Below are 19701 nucleotides of genomic sequence, written 5' to 3'. Positions count from 1 at the left end.
AACTCCAAGAGAACAGAATGCTACTCAAGTAGTAAAGTAGTTGACAGACATTTCAAGTCTAGAACTTCTCTTCTACAGTGCTATTTTGTCCCAGAATCAAATATAAGCCACTTAGCATAAAAATGCGGTGTTCAGAGTAGTGATTGTGGGGCCTTTTCTGTTCTGAAGTGTCTTCAAGCAGGTTTGATAAATATAGTCAGTTTCCAGTCATCTGTGCTAAGAGAGAGGAACATGGGTGTGACTAGTTAATGTTGGCATGAGATTCAGAGAATTGACTGCTTCCATATTCAGGGAAACTTGATGAAAAACAAAAACCATTGGCTTAAGCTTAGGAAAGGTGAGTGGCAGAGCTTATCAGCAACCTCTGTTCAGAATAGTAGTTTCCCCTGACATGACTCCTCGTAGCCAGGAAGCCAAGGAGGACCCGTCACTGTCACCACCTGTTGTGCACAAGCGATTAATTGTAGATAATTATTAGTGTGCTCCTTTTTGTTTACTCTTAAGTGAAGGTGTGTGAAAGCTCTAAGACAGATGTTCCCTCACCAAAATATTTTTTCCTTCGTCATTTGCTCATACAGATTTGTAATTCCCAAAGAAGAGCCCTTGCCAGGAAAGTAGCTTCCATTTGAACTACTTGGCATTGAGAATCTTGTCATCATCAGCCACAGTGTAATTATAGTTTAAAAATGCAAATGGGATTCGGGGATGAATCAACTGAAGGATAAAATTCATATGGAAAAGTGATGCTGTATAAAACCCTAATTAGGCGGCATCTACAGTACAGGTTTCTTAAACTGTGAGTTTACTGCCACCAAAAGAAGAACGTACAAGCAAAATTCAAAAAATATTTATAGAGCTTCCAGTGTGCCAGATATTATTCTAAATCCTTAGGATACTAGCAGACATTGTTAGAACAAGATTACATTCTAGGTTGGGATAAACATCCAAAAAGTTGGTCGGGAGGGAGCTTAGCATAATAGTAAGGAGAAGAATGAAGCATTTTGGAGAATACTCCCTTTTGTCATTTAGGAATATTTTAACATAAAATCTTCTCTATGACTGTTTCTTCTAGAGCTTAATAAATGTAAATAGGCAACGTATCTTTTATTTATGTGGTAAGAGATAGGAACAGGAAAAGGGAAATTGGGATAGACTTCAACCAAAAGTGACAGTTCCAGGAATTTTATCTGTAATTATCTTTAAGTTCTGTTTTCAGAGAGGTGGATTTTTTTAAAGCTTCGTTTTTTTTTGTTTTTTTTTTTTGAGGAAGATTAGCCCTGAGCTAACTACTGCCAATCCTCCTCTTTTTGCTGAGGAAGACTGGCCCTGAGCTAACATCCATGCCCATCTTCCTCTGCTCTATATGTGGAACGCCTACCACAGCATGGCTTTTGCCAAGCGGTGCAGTGTCCGCACCCGGGATCCGAACCAGTGAACCCTGGGCTGCCGAGAAGCGGAACGTGCACACTTAACCACTGTGCCAACAGGCTGGCCTGAGGTGGATTTTTTAAACCTGAATTTTTCGCTCCAGAAAATCACTTATGCTTTGGTATAGTTTTCCTTTGCCCTAGCTTTCTTCTATTCTAGGATGAGGTTGAAAGTACAGACACCACTGAGTCAGGATAAGCTTACCATGCATGTATTAAAATTACTTGGGGAAATAGCAATTTGATTCTATCTATGTGGGTCGATTAAAAGAAAACTTTGAAAAATAATTTTCCTATTGCTTTCCTCCTCTCAGAACCAAAATTCATGTCAAAGAGGTCTGATCACTGTCTGGACTTTTCTCTTATGGTCTGGCAGCACTACTGTCAGTCCCAGAGATTTCCGTTAGTTCTTTGCAGAACTCAAGTTGTTTAAACCCAGAGTGAGTACTGGGTGAAAATGTCGGGCTTTCTGGATCCTTCATGGTTAGTCTGGATCGGATTTAAAGGGTGCGTGATCTGGGTTAGCAGAGAAGTTACTACCTACTTTTTGAGCAACTACTCTAAGGCACAAAGTCACCATTGCCACCATGAGATGCTCCCACTGCTCTAGTTATTGAACAAGGGATGACTGAGAAAAGTTACCAGGGCCCAGATTATACGCAATATAAAATTTCTATGGGTTATGGCCTGTTTACAGAGAACAACCAGTTTGCAAATAGCCACAGAAATAAGCAAAAGGGCCATATCCAGGTAAAACTGGGTCATGTTGTCTGTTTGTACACCTGTTCATGTCAATGCATTGAATAGTCTTCTTAAGAAAGGTCGCCTATGGGGATTCTTTAAGCCTGAACAATAAAAGGGCAACGAGCATATTATGCAATCAGGATCGAATCGTAGCGCTCCACACTCGAATCTGAATGGTACCTCTGGTTTCCCAGAACAAAAATTACTGGTTTTATGTGCACAGTTTTCACATGTAATAGTATACAGATGGTTTTGTTTGTCCCATATTAATTTAAATATCAGTTGATTTTATTAACTACTTACTCCGTAGAAACCACTGCATCTCGGTCTCACAAATGACTAAATCGAAATAAGAATACTTTTTTCTTAAATAATGTAAGCAAGATGTTACTGAACACTATTGTCTACATGAGAATTCTTGGTTTAAATGGGTAATCATAGAATATAATAGGAGTTCTCTAGTAATAAGCAAATTTTTTTTCATGTCTACCACACTATCTTCTTTTGTCAGAAAAATGTGCTTTTCTTGGCGAGTTCCCAATAGCAGCAGTAAAGAGGCATCAGCAATATCCTATCCCTCTTGATTCAGATTTGGCTGATGTGCCATAACACATAACACTGGGAGACAAGACTGCGTAGATTCACGTTATTTCTCCCTTTTTATACATCTGAGCCTTATGTTAGCAGTTTGAATTCACAGTATTTTACAGACAGTCCCCTGGCACCCAGCTCAGATACAGTGTTCTTCCCACAGAGAGGCAAAGAGGATTCATGGCGATGATATATGGAAAATTGTGAAAGGTTGTACTGGTAGTTTGGGTTGAATTATAGAAGCATCCTTTCTAGGACAGTGTGTTCAAATGAAGAAACTATTATAATGGGCAGTAAGGTGCTGTTTTTATGTCTTCAGAATGTAGTAGAGAGAAACATTGATCTGAGTTATGGATGTGTTTTCAAATAGTTTTACTTTGCAGAAACAAAGTGATGACAAAATTAAATAGCTGTGGCTCTAATCTAGTTGCAGGTTGTCAACAAGGTTTCAAGAAACGTTCTCAGGTGCTATTGAAAGTTTAGAGGACTTGGACTAAAACTTCTTGTTAAGTTTTATGTCTTTGATTCCTTTATTTCTCCCATTAATTAAGCAAACAACTAAAATTGTGTCTAAGAACTGATATTTCCCCTTCAAATATTAAAGATTTGAAAAACAACCTTTTAGTCACTGTCTTTGTATAGTGGAAAGAGGAGTGCTTTAGTGAACTGGGTTCAAATTCCATTTCATCAGTTTTGAGAATTTTTTTAAAATCATAAACAAGTTACTTACCTTCTTGGACTTGAGTTTTTCCATCTTTAAAACAGTGTCTGTAATTCCTACCTGGTGGCATTATCATGGAAAATAACTATGATGGAAAACTTCCAGAATAAAGTAGAAGGATCAAAAAATATTCTCCCTTTTGCAAGATATCATATGTTAAGTACTGACAGTATGTTTAAATCATTTGAATTTTTTTTGTATTGTTAAATGACAGAGGTTGCAGGATTATATTTATCTAATCAGAGTATTGTTAAATAGTATTCTTGGTGTTCATACTGCAGAAAGGAAAAATACAGCTGGTTACTTGCTCATATCAATGATGTAGTGATTTTATTACTTTGAGAAATGCGTCATTCCGGTTTTCTTGATATTGTTGCCTCAGGAGGCTTTCCTTTTTTAAAAAAGAGTTTCTCAATCACAGGGTTGGTTGTAGTTAACTATGTGATTACACATTATTATAGTTTTAAATTCTTAAACTGACGACTGCTTACAGCCGGAATTTAAATTTGAGGTAACTTTCCAGTCTTCGTGACCTCCTGTAGAAATTAACATGCATTAATGAAACAGTATTTTGTAATCACCTAAAGAATCTATCTTTCCTCATCCTGTAATGAGCTTTTAATAGTTGCCAAAGGCTATTGTCCAATTCATTCTTCAACAAATTACATATCTTGTAAAAAGAGAAAAAACAACACCACATTATTCATTGACTTATGAAGAGCCTTAAATTTTATTTAAAATATTGGATTTAGTCTCATAGTTAGAAAAACAGAGGTGTGAAGGTTGAAAGACTCTTCAGAATCACAATTTTATCTAGATTAAAATTTAATGGCAAGAAAGGTGTATAATTATCTCTAATGATCTTCAACGCATAAACATGAAGAGTTTTTGTCCTAACTGTGATGCTGACTAGCTGGGTGGCCTTAGGTAGTAGCTCAATAACCCTTTCTGTGAGTCAGTTGCCATTTCTGTAAAAAAGACATAGGCCCCATTAGACCCACTCACAATGTAACTGTGAGAAGAAAATGAAGTAATACAAAAAAAGTGCTTGTTCATCCTCAGCCGGCCTAAGGGAGACAGAACTTGGCCCTGAGTCATCTTTAGGATTTGGCTTCTCCAATTGATCGTGTAAATGACCCCTTGGGAGTATATCTTCTTTACATTAGATCCTGAGCTCTTGACTTAATTCTAGAAACCAAACTATGGTACCAGAATACTCCAGAACAAAATCACTGATCCCTTTTACAGTTGGAGAGAAGAGAATAAATTACCTTTTGCTATTCTCTGTTCTATTGAACTGTGGTCTTCAGAGCTTTCAGCTAAAGGCTAATTATTGATTTGATGCACACTGTATTTTTTTAATGTGCTCCTTTTTAGGAAAAAAAAACGTTTTACCATCTTTTCTTCTAACAGAATTATTCTTTATCTTGAAAATGGGGCATAAGTAAAATCCTAAATCAGAGGATGATGGCGCATGGTAGACCATTGATACAATGTCTAATATAGACTTTGCTCTCCCAAAACAATTTTGCAGGGTACTGGTTATTATGCAGAGGATCTTCCTCATCTCTTCTTCCTTTTTTTTTTTTAATTAAAAATATGTCTTTAGGGGTCGGCCTGGTGGCATAATGGTTAAGTTTGCATGCTCCACTTCCACCACCCAAGGTTTGCGGGTTCGGATCCTGGGCGCAGACCCACACACCACTTATCAAGCCATGCTGTGATGGTGTCCCATATACGAAACAGAAGAAGATTGGCACAGATATTAGCTCAGGGCCAGTCTTCCTCACAACAACAACAACAAAAAACCTCTTCTTAACAAAACAGGAAAGAAACAGTTGAAATCTGAACACATTCTCATCATTAGAGAAGTTACAAGCCAAGAAATATAAATTGATAGAAAAAAGACATTTCCAAGTTATTCTGTCAGTTTAAATTGCACAGCTGATGATAAGAGCAAGAATTACAATATGGATCTGATCAATTCTGAGTATAAATAGTAGTTTCCTTTATTCGGTATATGTAATCATTGTGCTTAGTTTTTTTTCTTTTTATCAAAAGAACCAACTTCCTGGATTTGATATATCTATTTATGCCTATAACTTGTCTTTTCCAAAAGCAGCTTGAGGTAGCTTATAATAAACTCAAAGATAAAATAAAGCCAAAAACTGTAAGTCCAGATTTAGAAGAACTTCTGTTTGGTTTGCATTTTGTTGCAACCTTTGGATCCTTTCTTGTTATAAATATATGCTTAGCTACTTTAAATTTACTTTTGTGTTTATATTTGCTTTTAAGTCTTTAATTGTTCACATTGCTTTTAATGATCTATAATGCATTTGTCAGACTGCCTATGTTCAGATCGCAGCTGCTGCACTTGCTAGTGTCCAGGGTAAACCAGGTGGACACTAGTTAAAGTGATAAGGACAGATTTTCTTCAGTAATAACTATTGTAATAGGAAAGGGGGTCTAGTGTGAACTGAGTTCGACTTTGCCGAAACAAGAGGCAAGAGACCTTTCAAAGTTTGGGAGGTGCTAAGGTAGAGGCTCTGACAGGTGTTAAGGGGAGTTGGTCCCCGTGACTAGGCCATCTGGGTTTGTTAATTGAGACTTATCCAGAGGAAGAACAAACCTCTCTTATCTTTATGACAGGAGACAGTGATGTGAGTTAGAGCAAGGTATCCGCTAACTGAGAACAAGAGCTGAATTCTCCCCTTGGATGTGAGAAGACAGTTCCGGGTGGTAGAAGATTTACATCTCAAAGAGGCAGAGAAAAGATTTATAATTGCCAGTTTTCTAAAGTAACTGAGAAAGGGATTTAGGAGCCTATCTACCTATTAGCACGTTTTGGCTGGAACAAACTGTAAAGTTACTTAACCTTGGTTTGCCTTAGTTTCCTCATCTGTAAAATGGGGGTAATACTAGTATCTACCATCATAGGAATGTGTTTTGAAGATTAAGTGCACACATGTAAAGTGCTTAGAGCAATGCTGGCATATAATAAGCTCCCGATAAATGTAGTTATTATTCTTATCGTCTTTAAAATGGAGTTCATAGTAGTATCTATCTACCACATTGGATTGTTTTGGTTATTAAAGGTATAAGACAAATAAAACATTGAGAACCACGCCTGGCCATAATAAGCATTCAATAATTGTTGACTAGAAATAGTAATAGTAGCAGCAGCAGCTATTGAAGCCACTAAATATCTTCCAGTGCTGAATTACTCATAGCTCAGGATGATCACATAGAAAAGAATCTTGAGTTTATGATTATTTACGTTAGAACAGAGTAGATATGTTTTGTAACACTGGTAATTCAGAGCTTGGAAAAATATTTATGAGCAGTTTTGTGTGTGATTGTAAGATCTCTGAGCATTATTTTGCCAAAATAGTTCTTGGGTTTTGGATACACAGTTCACACCTCTAAGCATTTATGTGGCTTAACCTCCTTACTGTGCAGCCTTCAACCTTTCCCAGCCCATTCCTTCTTATCAAAATAAGGGTGAATCTAAGTAATTATAAAGTTTTTTCAGAAATGAAACCAGTTTGCATATACAAAGTAGTAATGAGGACTGAATCATATTTCCGTAAATTTTCAAATTTTAAGATACTCGTTTGGTGTATATTTGAACCTCTTTGCTTCCCACCCAACTCAGAAGTAAAAAATGATGCAAATTTCACAGGTTTTCAGTGCTAACCAGTAGGTTTGGAGAAAGCCAAATGGTCTCTACCCATGTTTGTGGTGTCTCTTGATTCTAGCACTATGCAGTGACACTCCGTGAAGTATGAATTATTAAATGAGTTCAGTCTCTATTTGTATTGGGTATATTATCAACCATAGCATGTACTTCACCGCATATGGATTTCCATTAAGGAAGTGGAATGCATAGATCAACAGAACCCCATTCTGCTTAAATTGGAAGTTTTATCACTAAAAATTCTTGATATTAATATATTTCGTAGTGGAAAAATGGCCATTTAGATAGACAAGAGATTAGTCTCTTATAACTAACAACTGGAAAAGAAAGAATAACTTGAATTAATGTTGATTTCTTCAGTGTACTGCATAAAAATTTTAAAATAATGGAGAACAACCAAAATATAATAATATATTTTAAGACCAACTTTTATTCATTGTACTTCTCTAATTAATATTTTGGACAGTCACAAAGTGATTTCAGGGAATTAAATATTTAATTATGGAAATAGCAAAGGTGGTCAAAACGAGCTCCTACCATTTTTAAATCAAATGCATTATTGTTTCACTCTTCTTATAGAAGCATCTAAAACGTTGCCTCTTAACCATGACAATACTAGAAAGATCGCTCATGATAATTGGTTTTACAAGTAGGATTTGAAGCTGTTTAGGAAAGAGTCTTAGAAAAACGTTAGGGTACCTGAGTTCTAGACTTAGCCCTTCCATTCACCTGACACCCAGCGTTTGGCAGCAACTTCACCTCACTGGACCAGTAGTTCTTTTTTGACCATAGAGGCCATGCTTTCACTAGTTATTATTCTTTACCGGCAACAATTTAATTCAGATTTTGTATCTTTCTTTCTTTAACAGTCTGATACGTACTTCTGCATGTCGATGCGTTTGCCAATGGATGAGGAAGCCTTCGTGAGTAAGTATTAATTGGATGCTGTTGGGGGTGGGCAGTTGAAGGGAGGGCAGCTATTTGAAATAAGTGAAAAGTTCTCTTTGATGGTCATAGCTTATTAATCTTTTACTGTCAGTTTCTAAAATGCATTTATCATGCCTAATGCAGAAACAAACTAGAGAGAGCTACTGAGAAACAAGATTACAAACTGTATCTGGAGAGATTCATGAGTAGTAGTAGTTAAGGAGTTGCATGCAGAGGTCAATGTCCCCCGATACCGTGTGGTCCCATTTGCAGAGTATTGGCTTTCTGTCTGTGACTAGGTGTTTAATTCCGCTCCACTCAACAGACTGTATATTTACCTCCTGGTTCATGCTATCAATCGACTGCACTTAGAATCAACATCGGGGAATGTACGATTGTTGCCTGTCAGGCAGGTAGATGGATAGGAAGGAAGGAAGCGGGGGAAGGAAGGAAGGACAGAGAAAGGAAGGAGAGAAGGAAACAAGAGAAGGAAGGAGGGAGGGAGAAAGGAAGGAACATCAGTCCTGTTGTCTATATTATAAAATAAGAGAACTCTTAAATGTCAGGGCCTTCCCCAGCTGAGCCTTTAAATCAGATAAGAAAAGTGATGAAGCACCATTTATTTTCATCTCTCTTGTTTGAATTTAAACATCCCTTGTGACAGACTTTTAACTCTTTAGGAAAGAGGTGTGATTGGCAAATTATTCATTGATTTGTCATCTCTCTCCTCCTCCTTCACTTTTCTGGTTTGAGATGTTGATTTTGGAGAGAAAGTGAGGGTAATGAGAATTATACTTGGGTCCCTTGAAACTAATCTTCAAGTGGGCAGTCTGAAATGGCTATTATGTGAATTGTAAAATGTCTACAGTAGCCTTGGGGCCATCTGAGGATGAATTTTCATGAGGTACTCCCCACAGGAATATACGTTATAGACCTGCAAAGCCAGAGCAATGTGCATTTATTATTTTCTTTCATACACTTTGGTGGCAATCATGACAGAAAATACAACCTGTAACAACACTCTCTAAACAAAATTTGCTCTGTAGTTAATTCCTAAAAAATGAAAGCCAGACCTTGGGAACTTGAGCATTGCCTAACTATTTTTACTTTGTATAATAACTGAACATTACCAAGAAAAAAGTTAGGAAGGGTGGAATATTAACAATAAAGACTTCCTCAATTTCACATTCGAGTGTGTGGCAGCCTAGGGGGAAAATAATATTTACTCATAAAAAAGGAATTTTACATGAAGTTTTTTCTTTACTAATTTTATATTTTCTTTGTCCTAGTTCAGGGGTAGACTTGAGTCCTCCTGTTTCAAAGAGAAGGCCACTCTCCACACCTGTGTAAATATGGTAGTCATGTTTCAGAGCAATATTCCAGGTCTCACATTAATAGGTAACTGGTTTGTTTCTGGAAGTTAGTGGTAGTATATGATTTCAGAACTGGTCACTCTAAGGACTATATATATCCTGGAATGTGTTACTCCTCTCCTTATACAAATGTGTTTGCCTTCGCTTAATTTAAAATTGAGAAGTACAAGTGAATATATTCGGTCAAGAAAAATATTCACAGAAAACACATGAAGTGCTATATTAGAACCAGGGTGCTAAACTTTTCTGCGTTTTCTTATGTAACTGTCTTTTAAGATTAAAGTGTTCCAAGTTCTAAGGTCCTTAAAGGATCTTATAAGATTAGTAACTATTTTCAGTATTTCTTCTTTATTGCTGAGAGGATTGCAGTATTAAAGATTTTGTCATCCATTCAAAACAGGGTTGCTTCATCTTCAGTGTGAGTCCTTTAACATACTACCCCCCAGGTGATTTGTGGTGGTGGTTGTTTGCATGATCCTGCAACCACAGAAGTTTAGGTGTAGGCAAATTAGAACTGGAAAGTTGAAAACCAAAGAGAAGTACCAATGAATCATTTTGTAAGGGAATAAGTAAGGGCGATTTTCTATGTATTATCTCATTAGTTCTAAGGACAATCCTGTAGGTAGCCCCATTTTATACCTAGAGAAACAGAGATAGGGACATCTACGTCTGTGATTTAATCAAGTGTTAGGACAATAGTTTGTACAGAATCCTTGTGCATATAATTAGCCCACCACCAGCCATCTTTTACTAAGGACTTGCCAGACACCAAGATACTGAACACTAAGCATATTTAATCCATTTTACAGAAAAGGAAACAGAGGGTTGGAGAGGGTAAGGACATGCCCAAGCTTTTTACTAGCTATGTGTTACCCGACTTGTATGCCATTTAAATCATAACAGATTTGGGTGTGAGGATAGTGGTTACAGGGGAGAGAGGGAAGAAGTTATCAAGTGGATAGATGGAACTGAAATACAGCAACAGTACTTCTCTGTCGTCCTCACATCAAACACAATTATTCTTTCATTCCCTTACCTTCACTCCCTACTGGGAACGCTCTGGTCAGTTCTGCCAAAAAGTAAAACAAACTTCAAACCATCTTACAAAATACACATGAAGACTTGAATATTCGCAGAGGAAAAAGGGCTTGAATATATAGGTTGTATGTTGGGAGGGTGATCATACATGGCTTTTGCAGATTCCCAAGTGAAAGTTTTCCTTGTGGGGTAACCAAGGCTTTTCCATGAATGAAGCTTTAGCCTTTTTGTGGATTGTCCCCAATTCTGGGTGTCAGGGTGCCTGATCATAAGATTAGATATGGTTGAAAATGAAGACTTGTAAAGACCTATAGTGCTTTGTTCATTCTTTTCTTAAAACACTTATCATTTTCTCCCTTCTGCTTTCATTATGTGTGTCTTTAAAATTTTTGAATGCCAGCAGGATATGTGCCACAGGATGTGGTAGGGACTCAATAGTTACTTGCTTAATACGTGTGTGAGCAGTAAGAAAGTGTTTGGCCATTTTCTAAGGCAACATGTTGAATAATCAGTTTACTTTTTTGCTTTAAGTTATACTCTTGTTTGAAGATAAGGGAATAGTTATTTTTTAAGCAAAGCCACTTGTTCATAAATTCAGCAAACTTAAAATTCTGCTGTGTGCTAGTTATTGGACTAGGCAACAGGGATGTGAGGTATGATACAAATTCAAGGAAATCACAGGCTGGCAGAATTCTAGAAGACAAGAATACAAATGTTATGGTATGTGAAAAGGACTTTCTCCTTTTGCTTTTCAAATTCCTGAAAAAAATCGTAAAAGGTAGAGTACAATTCAGATTGCTTATTAGGACTAAAACAAGCTCTCTTGATGGCGTTAAAAGCCAAAGCTGCATTTGAATAATTCATAATTTTGGCTTTATGCTTGTGTGACTAATTATGTAACTCATTTTAGATAAACACGCTTCTTAATTTTGAGAAGATACCATCACAATTGTCATGGAATTTATATGTGCATATGCCTGTCTTGTTACATATGAGCACACACAACGTGCTTGATGTGTTATATGTCTGTATTGAATTGTTAAATGTGAATTAAAGTAGGTATTTGGGGAAATACTATAATGAAGATAAGTATAATTTTTATATTTTGAACAAGATTATAGCTTTCCCTAGAGCATTGCTTTTGTTTGTTGTTTTGACAAGAAATCACAGAGTTGGAACGGGTGAAGGTATGATAAAATCTGCATTTGACCACCGAACTGTGATGCTGTCTAAAAGGTGTTTTACAGACACTCAGAGGAATTGGCTCTGACAGCAGCCCACTCAGCCAAGAAATTTGACTGTCATCTTCATCCACTTGCTTTCCTTCACATGGATGACCAGTAAATAAATGTGTCTTTTCCTTAGTGAATGATGGCAGGGCCCTATCTATCACATTGCGCTATACAAATGACATAGAAGCCACTGAATTTAGAAATAGATGAAATTAATCTAATGATTCATTGCTTTTCATTTTCTTGGACTTCTCTCTTGAATGTAGAACAATTTCTCCTGGAGAATAGCACAATTAGACCTGAATACTTCCAAATGTGACCTTTCTTAAACAAAGTACATGATCCAGCGATGTTGGGATACTTCAAAAACTGCAGGAACAATTTAATTTTGATCATTCTTATGGGTCACTACAGAGTGTGACTATAAAGACCGAGGTCTGGCAGGGTACAGTGCTCATATATCCATACTTTATGGCTTTGACAGCAGTAAATAGAAGGATGTGTGTGTGTTTGTACGTGTGTGTGTGTGTTTGTGCGTGTATATGAGTCCCCACCTCCAAGCAATCACTCTCTCTCCAATTAGTTGACTGCACATCCTTTCCCTTTTCTCTTCACCTAGGATTTTCTCCGACATGAATAATTCAGTCTCTGTCTTCCACATGACTGTTGAGTACCTTCCAGCAGGTGTCCTCGGAAGCTGTTGTAGTTTCTTTGTGAAGCTACTTGGAGAGAGCTGAGATAGCACAAATAAGATACACTATCCTAGAGGTCTCTGAGGAGTGGCTAAAACCTAATTTGCTTGGTCCTAATCATGAAGGAGAAGCTGTTGCTATGTACTCTGTCCTGGAGTATTTCTTGAGTGTCCTCCATCTTTTGGTCACCTAAATACTCACATTTCCAAAGTAATAACCCCCAGGGTTTACTCAGGAAATAAAAAAGGGAGGGGGAGGAGTAGGAACCATTTCATTATATTTTATAAAGCTGAGAGGAATGTCTTCAGTTAAATACAACTAGAGATCACCGAAAAGTAACTGACGTGTTGACATAGCTGTGTTAATGCAATAATGTCAAAATGCTACCCCCTCCCCCACTCCCAGGAAAATGAGCAACTCAGAAAGCCCAGGTTTGAATCAGATTTGATGTGTAAATGTCCTTTAGTGGAGAGGGGTTCATGGCATTTGACAGTCATTTTGAAGTAGCCATTTCAGCTCTTTGAGTAGGGACGACTTCAATCTATTTGAGAGGAAAAGGACCAGACTCTTAGGATCGTTGTGAGAAGTAAACGAGCCTGGCCCAGGGTAAGCCCTAAGACAGTGTTGATGGTTGTGGTTATTAAGTGAGGAGGCTGCCTCATGTGAGTGAAGAGTGGACATTGGGGGTTGTCATGTTGGAAATGTGGTGGCCTAGGAGACTGGTGCAATATTATGCATGGCCTTAAAAGGCAAGAGCGGGGACATGGAGTTGATTCTGTGGGAAATTAATAGAGGATTATTATAGAGATGACATTACGAAAAAGAGCTTAATGACGCTTATGCTGTTTTATCTTGCATAGCCTGGCAGATAAAGTCTATTTATTGATTATCTAGTTGGCTCTGGCATATACCAAAAAGTTCAAATTTAAAAGGTATATCATCTGGAAGTTTAATTCTTTTTTATGCTGAAATTCCTTTATTCAGAGGTAAGGATTATTTTATTTTGAATTTGCCTTCAATTTATAGGCTTGCTCAAGTGTCATATTTCTTGGTTAATTTGGCAACAGCAGCTTAAAGTCCTCATAAACCTCGTTATGGATTCTTTCTGAATCATATATCATTGTCCATGCTAGCAAGAGTTAACGACAATTTCTCTGTTAAACTTTCTGATTAAAAATGTTCAAGCAAAAGGTCTTATTTTAGAGTAGAATTGCTTTATGGTCATGTGGAAAGCTGGTGAAAGATAATATAATATGCCATTGCTGTGGGTTTTAACATGCTGCCAAATGGACGAAACTGCTGTGAGCTTTACATTTATCTGAACCTTCTGGCCCCACTGCAGGTGTATGACCATTAAGGTTGGTCATAGCCTACACTTAAATGGCAATTTAGAGCATTATCTTCAGTTCCTATGAATGGTTTTTGAAGTATAATCTTTATCTTTTGGAAACAAAGAAATGTTTATGGGAGTGGTATTAAGATTTTGAGCCTGTAATGTTTTTAAATTATGAAAACTCTTTTACATTATTGTTTCTTGAACCTTACGCCTCTTTATTCTCTCAGTATTGAATATGGCTTGAAAGCTCTAACAATATTAGAACACCAGTTCTATCATAGACATGAACGTAATCACCAGAGGCTCTAATTGTGTGCCTACCTCAGACCTTAGCCCTAAAACAATTTTAGGTGATACGGCTAAAATTGCATGATGTGATGCAGGCTTCCATTGATCTTTTAATAAAACAATTCTAAAGGATCAACTAGTTTTTACCTTGAGAAAGTCGTTTCATAAGTTTATTTTAAAAGAAACCTTGCTTTTACTGTTTATCCTGTACATTGAAAAGAGCAGTGCAACTAAGATGAGTTAACTAAACTCTGATTATGCTGATATAGAATATATTCAGCCACTAAAAATGTTGACTGTAATCAGAATCACCTGTGATTTCACCTGTGAAACTTTTCATGGATAGACTCGGCTGGAATGACCTGTGGAGATATTGATGGGGGAAGGGGCGGGACTAATCTAAGATGGACTGAGCACTTGTATTTTTAACAAGCTCCAAAGGGTAATTCTAATGCATAACACTAACTGCAAAGTATTGTTCGTGAAAATTGTTTAAAAACATTTAAAAATATCCCTAGTATACGAAATAAACTATTATTGCTGTATGATTCCACTGGGAGGAAAAAAGAAACAAAGTTAATAATTGTCTTTAATGATATATACAGGCAACAATTCTAGAATGCCTAAGTTCTGGAGATCCAAACTTGTATTTGCAAGTCAGTTCATTTTTGTTCAATAGGTTAGTTATTCGTGGTCTATAATATCCCTCTACTGTGTATCTTTACCGAAAAAGGGTGTTCCTCCCATTTCCAGTGGTAATTTAGGGTTGGTTATATGTACATGGATATCTCCTAAATCACTCGTTCCTCCACTTGACTACACGGGTTCTTTGAAATCTTTCCACATCCTGGATCTGGCAGATACATCAAAATTGACATGCAGACCTGGATATCCTCTTGGAAAGGAAAACTGGAGAGAAAGCCAAGTGCTAAATGAAGTTCTCTCCTAGGTCACATTCTTAAAGAATTTTATGGCTCTGATTGTAGTCTGATGTTAGCTAAAAGAGGCCATAAATCCTGAACAACCTCATGCACTTACAACAAATTTTGCTTTGAACTCCGGAAAATAGACCTAGTTATCTCTCTACTCAATATGTCACCCACACACATACTTTCAAGTCTTTCATTTCAGGTGACATTATCCTTTGAGAAATCGTCCAACCTATGCACTTTCAGTGTCATCATATTTCCTTTTAATTAATGTGCGTGAGTCACTATTTCTGGAGTCTTAGTCTTTCAAAAGTATTTGGTTCCCAGGACTTATTCACACTTACTTGCCTGTAAAATTTTCTCTGATCTTATACATCAGGCAATCTGAACTGTTAACACCCATTGAGACTGAAGTACCAGTTCCACTTAAGCAACTGTCATCTTATTATTGAGTCAGAAGAGTCGTGGCGCTTTTAATCTTATCAGATATAGTATTCCCACAAGGCTGTGTTTTTGCCTGTTTGTCGCCATCCTAAGGCTGACTTTGTTTATTCTGCCTGTCAGAATTGGCCCTTAAATATAGTGTTTTCATTATTATCCTCTGGCTCTCTTCCCCTTGGATTTTATTTCTTTGGTGTATGATGGGAGAAAAAGAAAGAAGGGGGAATTTTTCTAAGAAGTGATTTTAAGTATTTTTCCACATTCTGTTTTGTGTAGTGTTGAAATCTCCAGCATAGTCATGTATGTATCTTGTGCTCAACAGACCTTATTCTTATTCACTAGGGGTGGGGTCTTGTTTTGCAAAAGCCGGGCATAATAAGCAGGAATGGAGCAAACCCAGGAAATGAACCTGTCGACCTAATCTTTTCCCAGTTGACCCCTCCCCATCACTGACGGCAAGCCCTTCAATGAAATTGTCCAAATCCTGCTTTATTTTGTAGCGTCCACTGTTTGTTTTAGATTTACATTTTGATATGATATTCCTTTTGTTGGAGGGGCTTTTCATTTCAACCTGCAGTGAATTTCACTTTGAGCTATAATTATATAAACTTCTATATACTCTTTTTACGATATGAAAAAGATGATTAGTTGCTTGTTTTCACCCTGTACCAATAATTTACTTAACGTTTAAATTAGACCTTGAGTTTCTAGAAGAATGTGTGAGTCAGTGAGAGTAAGTTTTTATGAGAGAGAACTCTGAGGAATGTCCTTTTACCATCACTTAAAGATATTGATTTGTTTGTCATTATAGAAACTAAATTACATATCTAGTGAAAGTTCAATGTGGAGCAAATAAGAGTTCTTAAAATAGTATGTCAGAATGAGAAAAAATTCAAAAAATGGCTAGAGAAGTTATACTTGGAATAATTTTTTGCCCTTTACAAAGGACAATGAGAAGATCCTCTTGCATAAGCAGGGGCTCAGGCAAAATATTTGGCTTTCTTTCCTAAAGAAAAACCATGGAGATTGTATGTTATTGTCTTCGTGCTCTCTTCCTCTCCCCACAGGTTTCCTCCCTGTCCTTACTTGAATCTTTTGCTCATTAATATTTTATTTTATAAATTTAATGACAGCCCACTCTTGTTCCAAAAAATTTTTTGCCTTTTTTCACAGCGGTACACACACTGCATTAATATACAAAAGACACTGTTGGAGTCTCCTGCACAGATCCTGACAGCTCAGGATTTTCCCTAAAACTCCGTCCTGAGCCTTCTCTATGGTTCTTAATTTCGCTTCTCGTGCTTTTGTCCACCCTCATGGCTTCAGAGTTCAATTTTTGAGTGATTTTCAAACATGTAATTCTTTTTTCAACAAGAGTCACATAATTCCAATCTTCTGCTGGATAGTCCATCTGGATTTTTAGGTGACACCTCAAACTCAGATTGTTCTGCATCCAACAGTTTAATTCTTGGTAAAATGCACTTGGCCATGTTGGTTTATTACCAAAGTTCCCAGAATGATTGAATCTTAGGAAATCTGTTATATAATCCACCCATAATAAAAGAAATCTAAGGGAGATGGAACCATGTGATCATCCACGTAGGTTCTGAAAAAGCAGAGGAGTCAGCCTCTTGTGTGATAAACTCCTCATGGACTGGCAGAGTGATATTAAAAAAAAAAAAAACAGAGTGGGAGGTGGATTCAGTCAGACCAAAGTTGTAGATGTCCACAGAGTGATGTAAGCCGTTTAATAAAAATGAATATAAGCTAACAAATTGTATCACATACCAAATAAATTTAAAGTAAATAAAAGACAAATGAAGGCCAGGTACTCACACCTCAGGGTTTTTTCAATTTTCCTTCTGCCAGGAATGATCCCCTGAGAGGATTCTGGAAGGGAGGAAGGAAATCCTGTGCTCAGCTGGAGGAAAATGAGTCTATGGAGACAGAATCCCTCTTCTTCCTTCTGTTTCTCTTGCTAACAAACTTAGGCTTGGTAACAATATGATTTTCTATGATTTGTGAACTGTTGCAACTCCCAATTGATTCTTTCCTTCCAAAGTATCTTCTTCGATCTTCTAGGATTACTGTAATCCTTGGTAATAAAAAACAATGCTTCAAGTTATATCAAGTCCATTTTTCAGCCATCCTTTCTTTGTTAGTTTTTTAAATGGTATATGAAAATCTCAAGATGTGATTTTTAGGCTTTAAATTCTTATTTTCAGTGCAGTAAATGGAAGGTTTTTATTTCCCCTGAAAGTCGTGAGTCAAGATGGCTCATAGTAGGTGCCCCATGTTTTCTGATCAACCACACTTTGCAAGTCATGGTGCTATCATTTGATGTAGGACATCTTTTTATTTTATAAATACTCATATCTCAGATGCTTATTTTAGCAATAAATGATGTTTTGTTAATTTTATCAGGCAGACAAAAAGAGCTAAAAGATGCAATTTTGCACGCACCTGAGACTTAAGATCATTTGAGGGTATTTAGCATTTTTATGTGGAAAGGTGACTTCTAAACAGCCCTGGTAGGACAACACTTTGAATGCTGAAGAAAAGAGGATGAGCCAAACCCAAGCCAGAAAAGGAGCCATACTCAATACTGACCATAGATAATAGTATCACTTATCTTTAATTTTTTTTTTACCTCCAAACTGACTTTTGTTTATTTTAACGTCTTTCAACCTCTATTATTAGGAGAAAAACAGAAATGACATTGTGTAAGTTTCACTGTGCCTTTAACAAGTGCACAATGCTCATCCAGAACTGTAATTTTCCCTCTTCTGTGTTTTTGTAAAGATACGTTTTCCACTTTTCTGGTAAATTGTTTTCTCCATATCACATGTCAGTGACTCCTGTTATTTTAAGGTGGTAATAATTTGTGTTATGAATCCTTTGTTCGCATTTTGACCAGTCACTGTGGCTTCTGTTTCAGTGCAATGTTGTGCGGTGTTTTATGATACTCAGCACTCTACTGAAATCTGGAAGGAAATATATCTTGCAGATAGAGCCTGGAGCTTTCATTTTATACACACATAATAATGCTCTCATCACTTTAAGAGGCATCTCCCATTAAATAATGTGTGTGTATGTGTAATATTCGGCCTATTAATTATTATTTTCTCTTTTACATAGTAGTTTACTATTCAATTATCAAATCATACTCATCTTAAGGAATAAGATAACTTTTACAACCAGGGCATTCTACATAAGAGCATCAAAGCATCTTTGTTATACAGCTATTCAAACTGTTGAATGATGTGTTCTCTCGTGACATTTGTGCACAGAAGTGTAACCTGTATTCACATGCATGTATCATTTTCTCCTAACAGTTGACTTCAAACCTCGTGCCAGCATGGATACTGTCCATCATATGTTACTTTTTGGTTGCAATATGCCCTCGTCCACTGGAAGTTACTGGTAAGGTATAATGCATTGATAATACAAAGGCATGTAGAAAAGGTGTGTGTGGTTTTTTTAAGTACAAGTGCATCTGTGCGAATATTTCACAACTGATTAATAAATAGACAGAATATTTCTTTTTTAGAAACGAGCGTGATGTGGTTATCATGGTTTGATTATCACAGTTATTTCATCTGCTATGGAGTACATCCATCAGTCTTTGGTCACTGACTTAATAAATAATGTCTGTTGTCAGAGATAGTGTTTCAAGGTGTAGATGGCTTGTAAAGAAAGACTGAAAATTTAGCTAATAGATAGGCTGATGTTTATTTTTTTTAAGTTCGTAATTCAACCCAAAGAGCACCATGGCTGTGTTCATTGAACACTCCTTTGTCCAGACACTGCCAGGTGATCTGTATACACATTTTGTTTTATCCTATTGTATCTGCAAAACAGGAATTATTATCCCCACTTTACAGACAAGGAGCCTGCAACTCAGAGATTTGGTTACTTGCTCATGGTAACACAGCTGGTTAGTGTCAGACCAGGATTGAACCCTAGGTTATCTGGTTCCAAATCCAAAGTTATTTCCATTTCACTACAATGCCTCCAATTTATTCAAGTATCTGTTGCAGTTTTAGAATTTATTTTAATCACTGTGGTGAGTCTTAATATCATGTCATGAACAGTCAATAAATATCTATTTAAAATCCTGTTATATGCCAGAACTGCAGCAGATGCTATAGGAGGTTGTAAGATAAATAGCTATGTTTTCTATCCCCAGAAGCTTGCAGCATAATTATGGCTTGAGATCTTCTTTTTTATTTTGTTCTTTGGTGTTCATGAAGATCAGTGAACTT

General features: G+C 36.8%; 1 protein-coding gene across 50 annotated transcripts in view; it reads left to right on the top strand.

Moving 5' to 3' along the window:
• Nucleotides 1–19701, top strand: part of PAM (peptidylglycine alpha-amidating monooxygenase) — a 274133-nt gene that overhangs the window by 152343 nt on the left and 102089 nt on the right. For all 50 annotated transcript variants that reach the window (XM_070517694.1, XM_070517690.1, XM_070517684.1 and 47 more), the window contains exons 4-5: nt 8050–8107; nt 18772–18859. In XM_070517694.1, coding sequence (XP_070373795.1) covers nt 8050–8107; nt 18772–18859 — 146 coding nt within the window. The remainder of the gene's footprint in view (nt 1–8049; nt 8108–18771; nt 18860–19701) is intronic.

This window comes from Equus asinus, chromosome 9 (assembly GCF_041296235.1).
Source record: "Equus asinus isolate D_3611 breed Donkey chromosome 9, EquAss-T2T_v2, whole genome shotgun sequence".
Lineage (NCBI taxonomy): Eukaryota > Metazoa > Chordata > Mammalia > Perissodactyla > Equidae > Equus > Equus asinus.
This window is presented reverse-complemented; position numbering and strand designations above follow the sequence as displayed.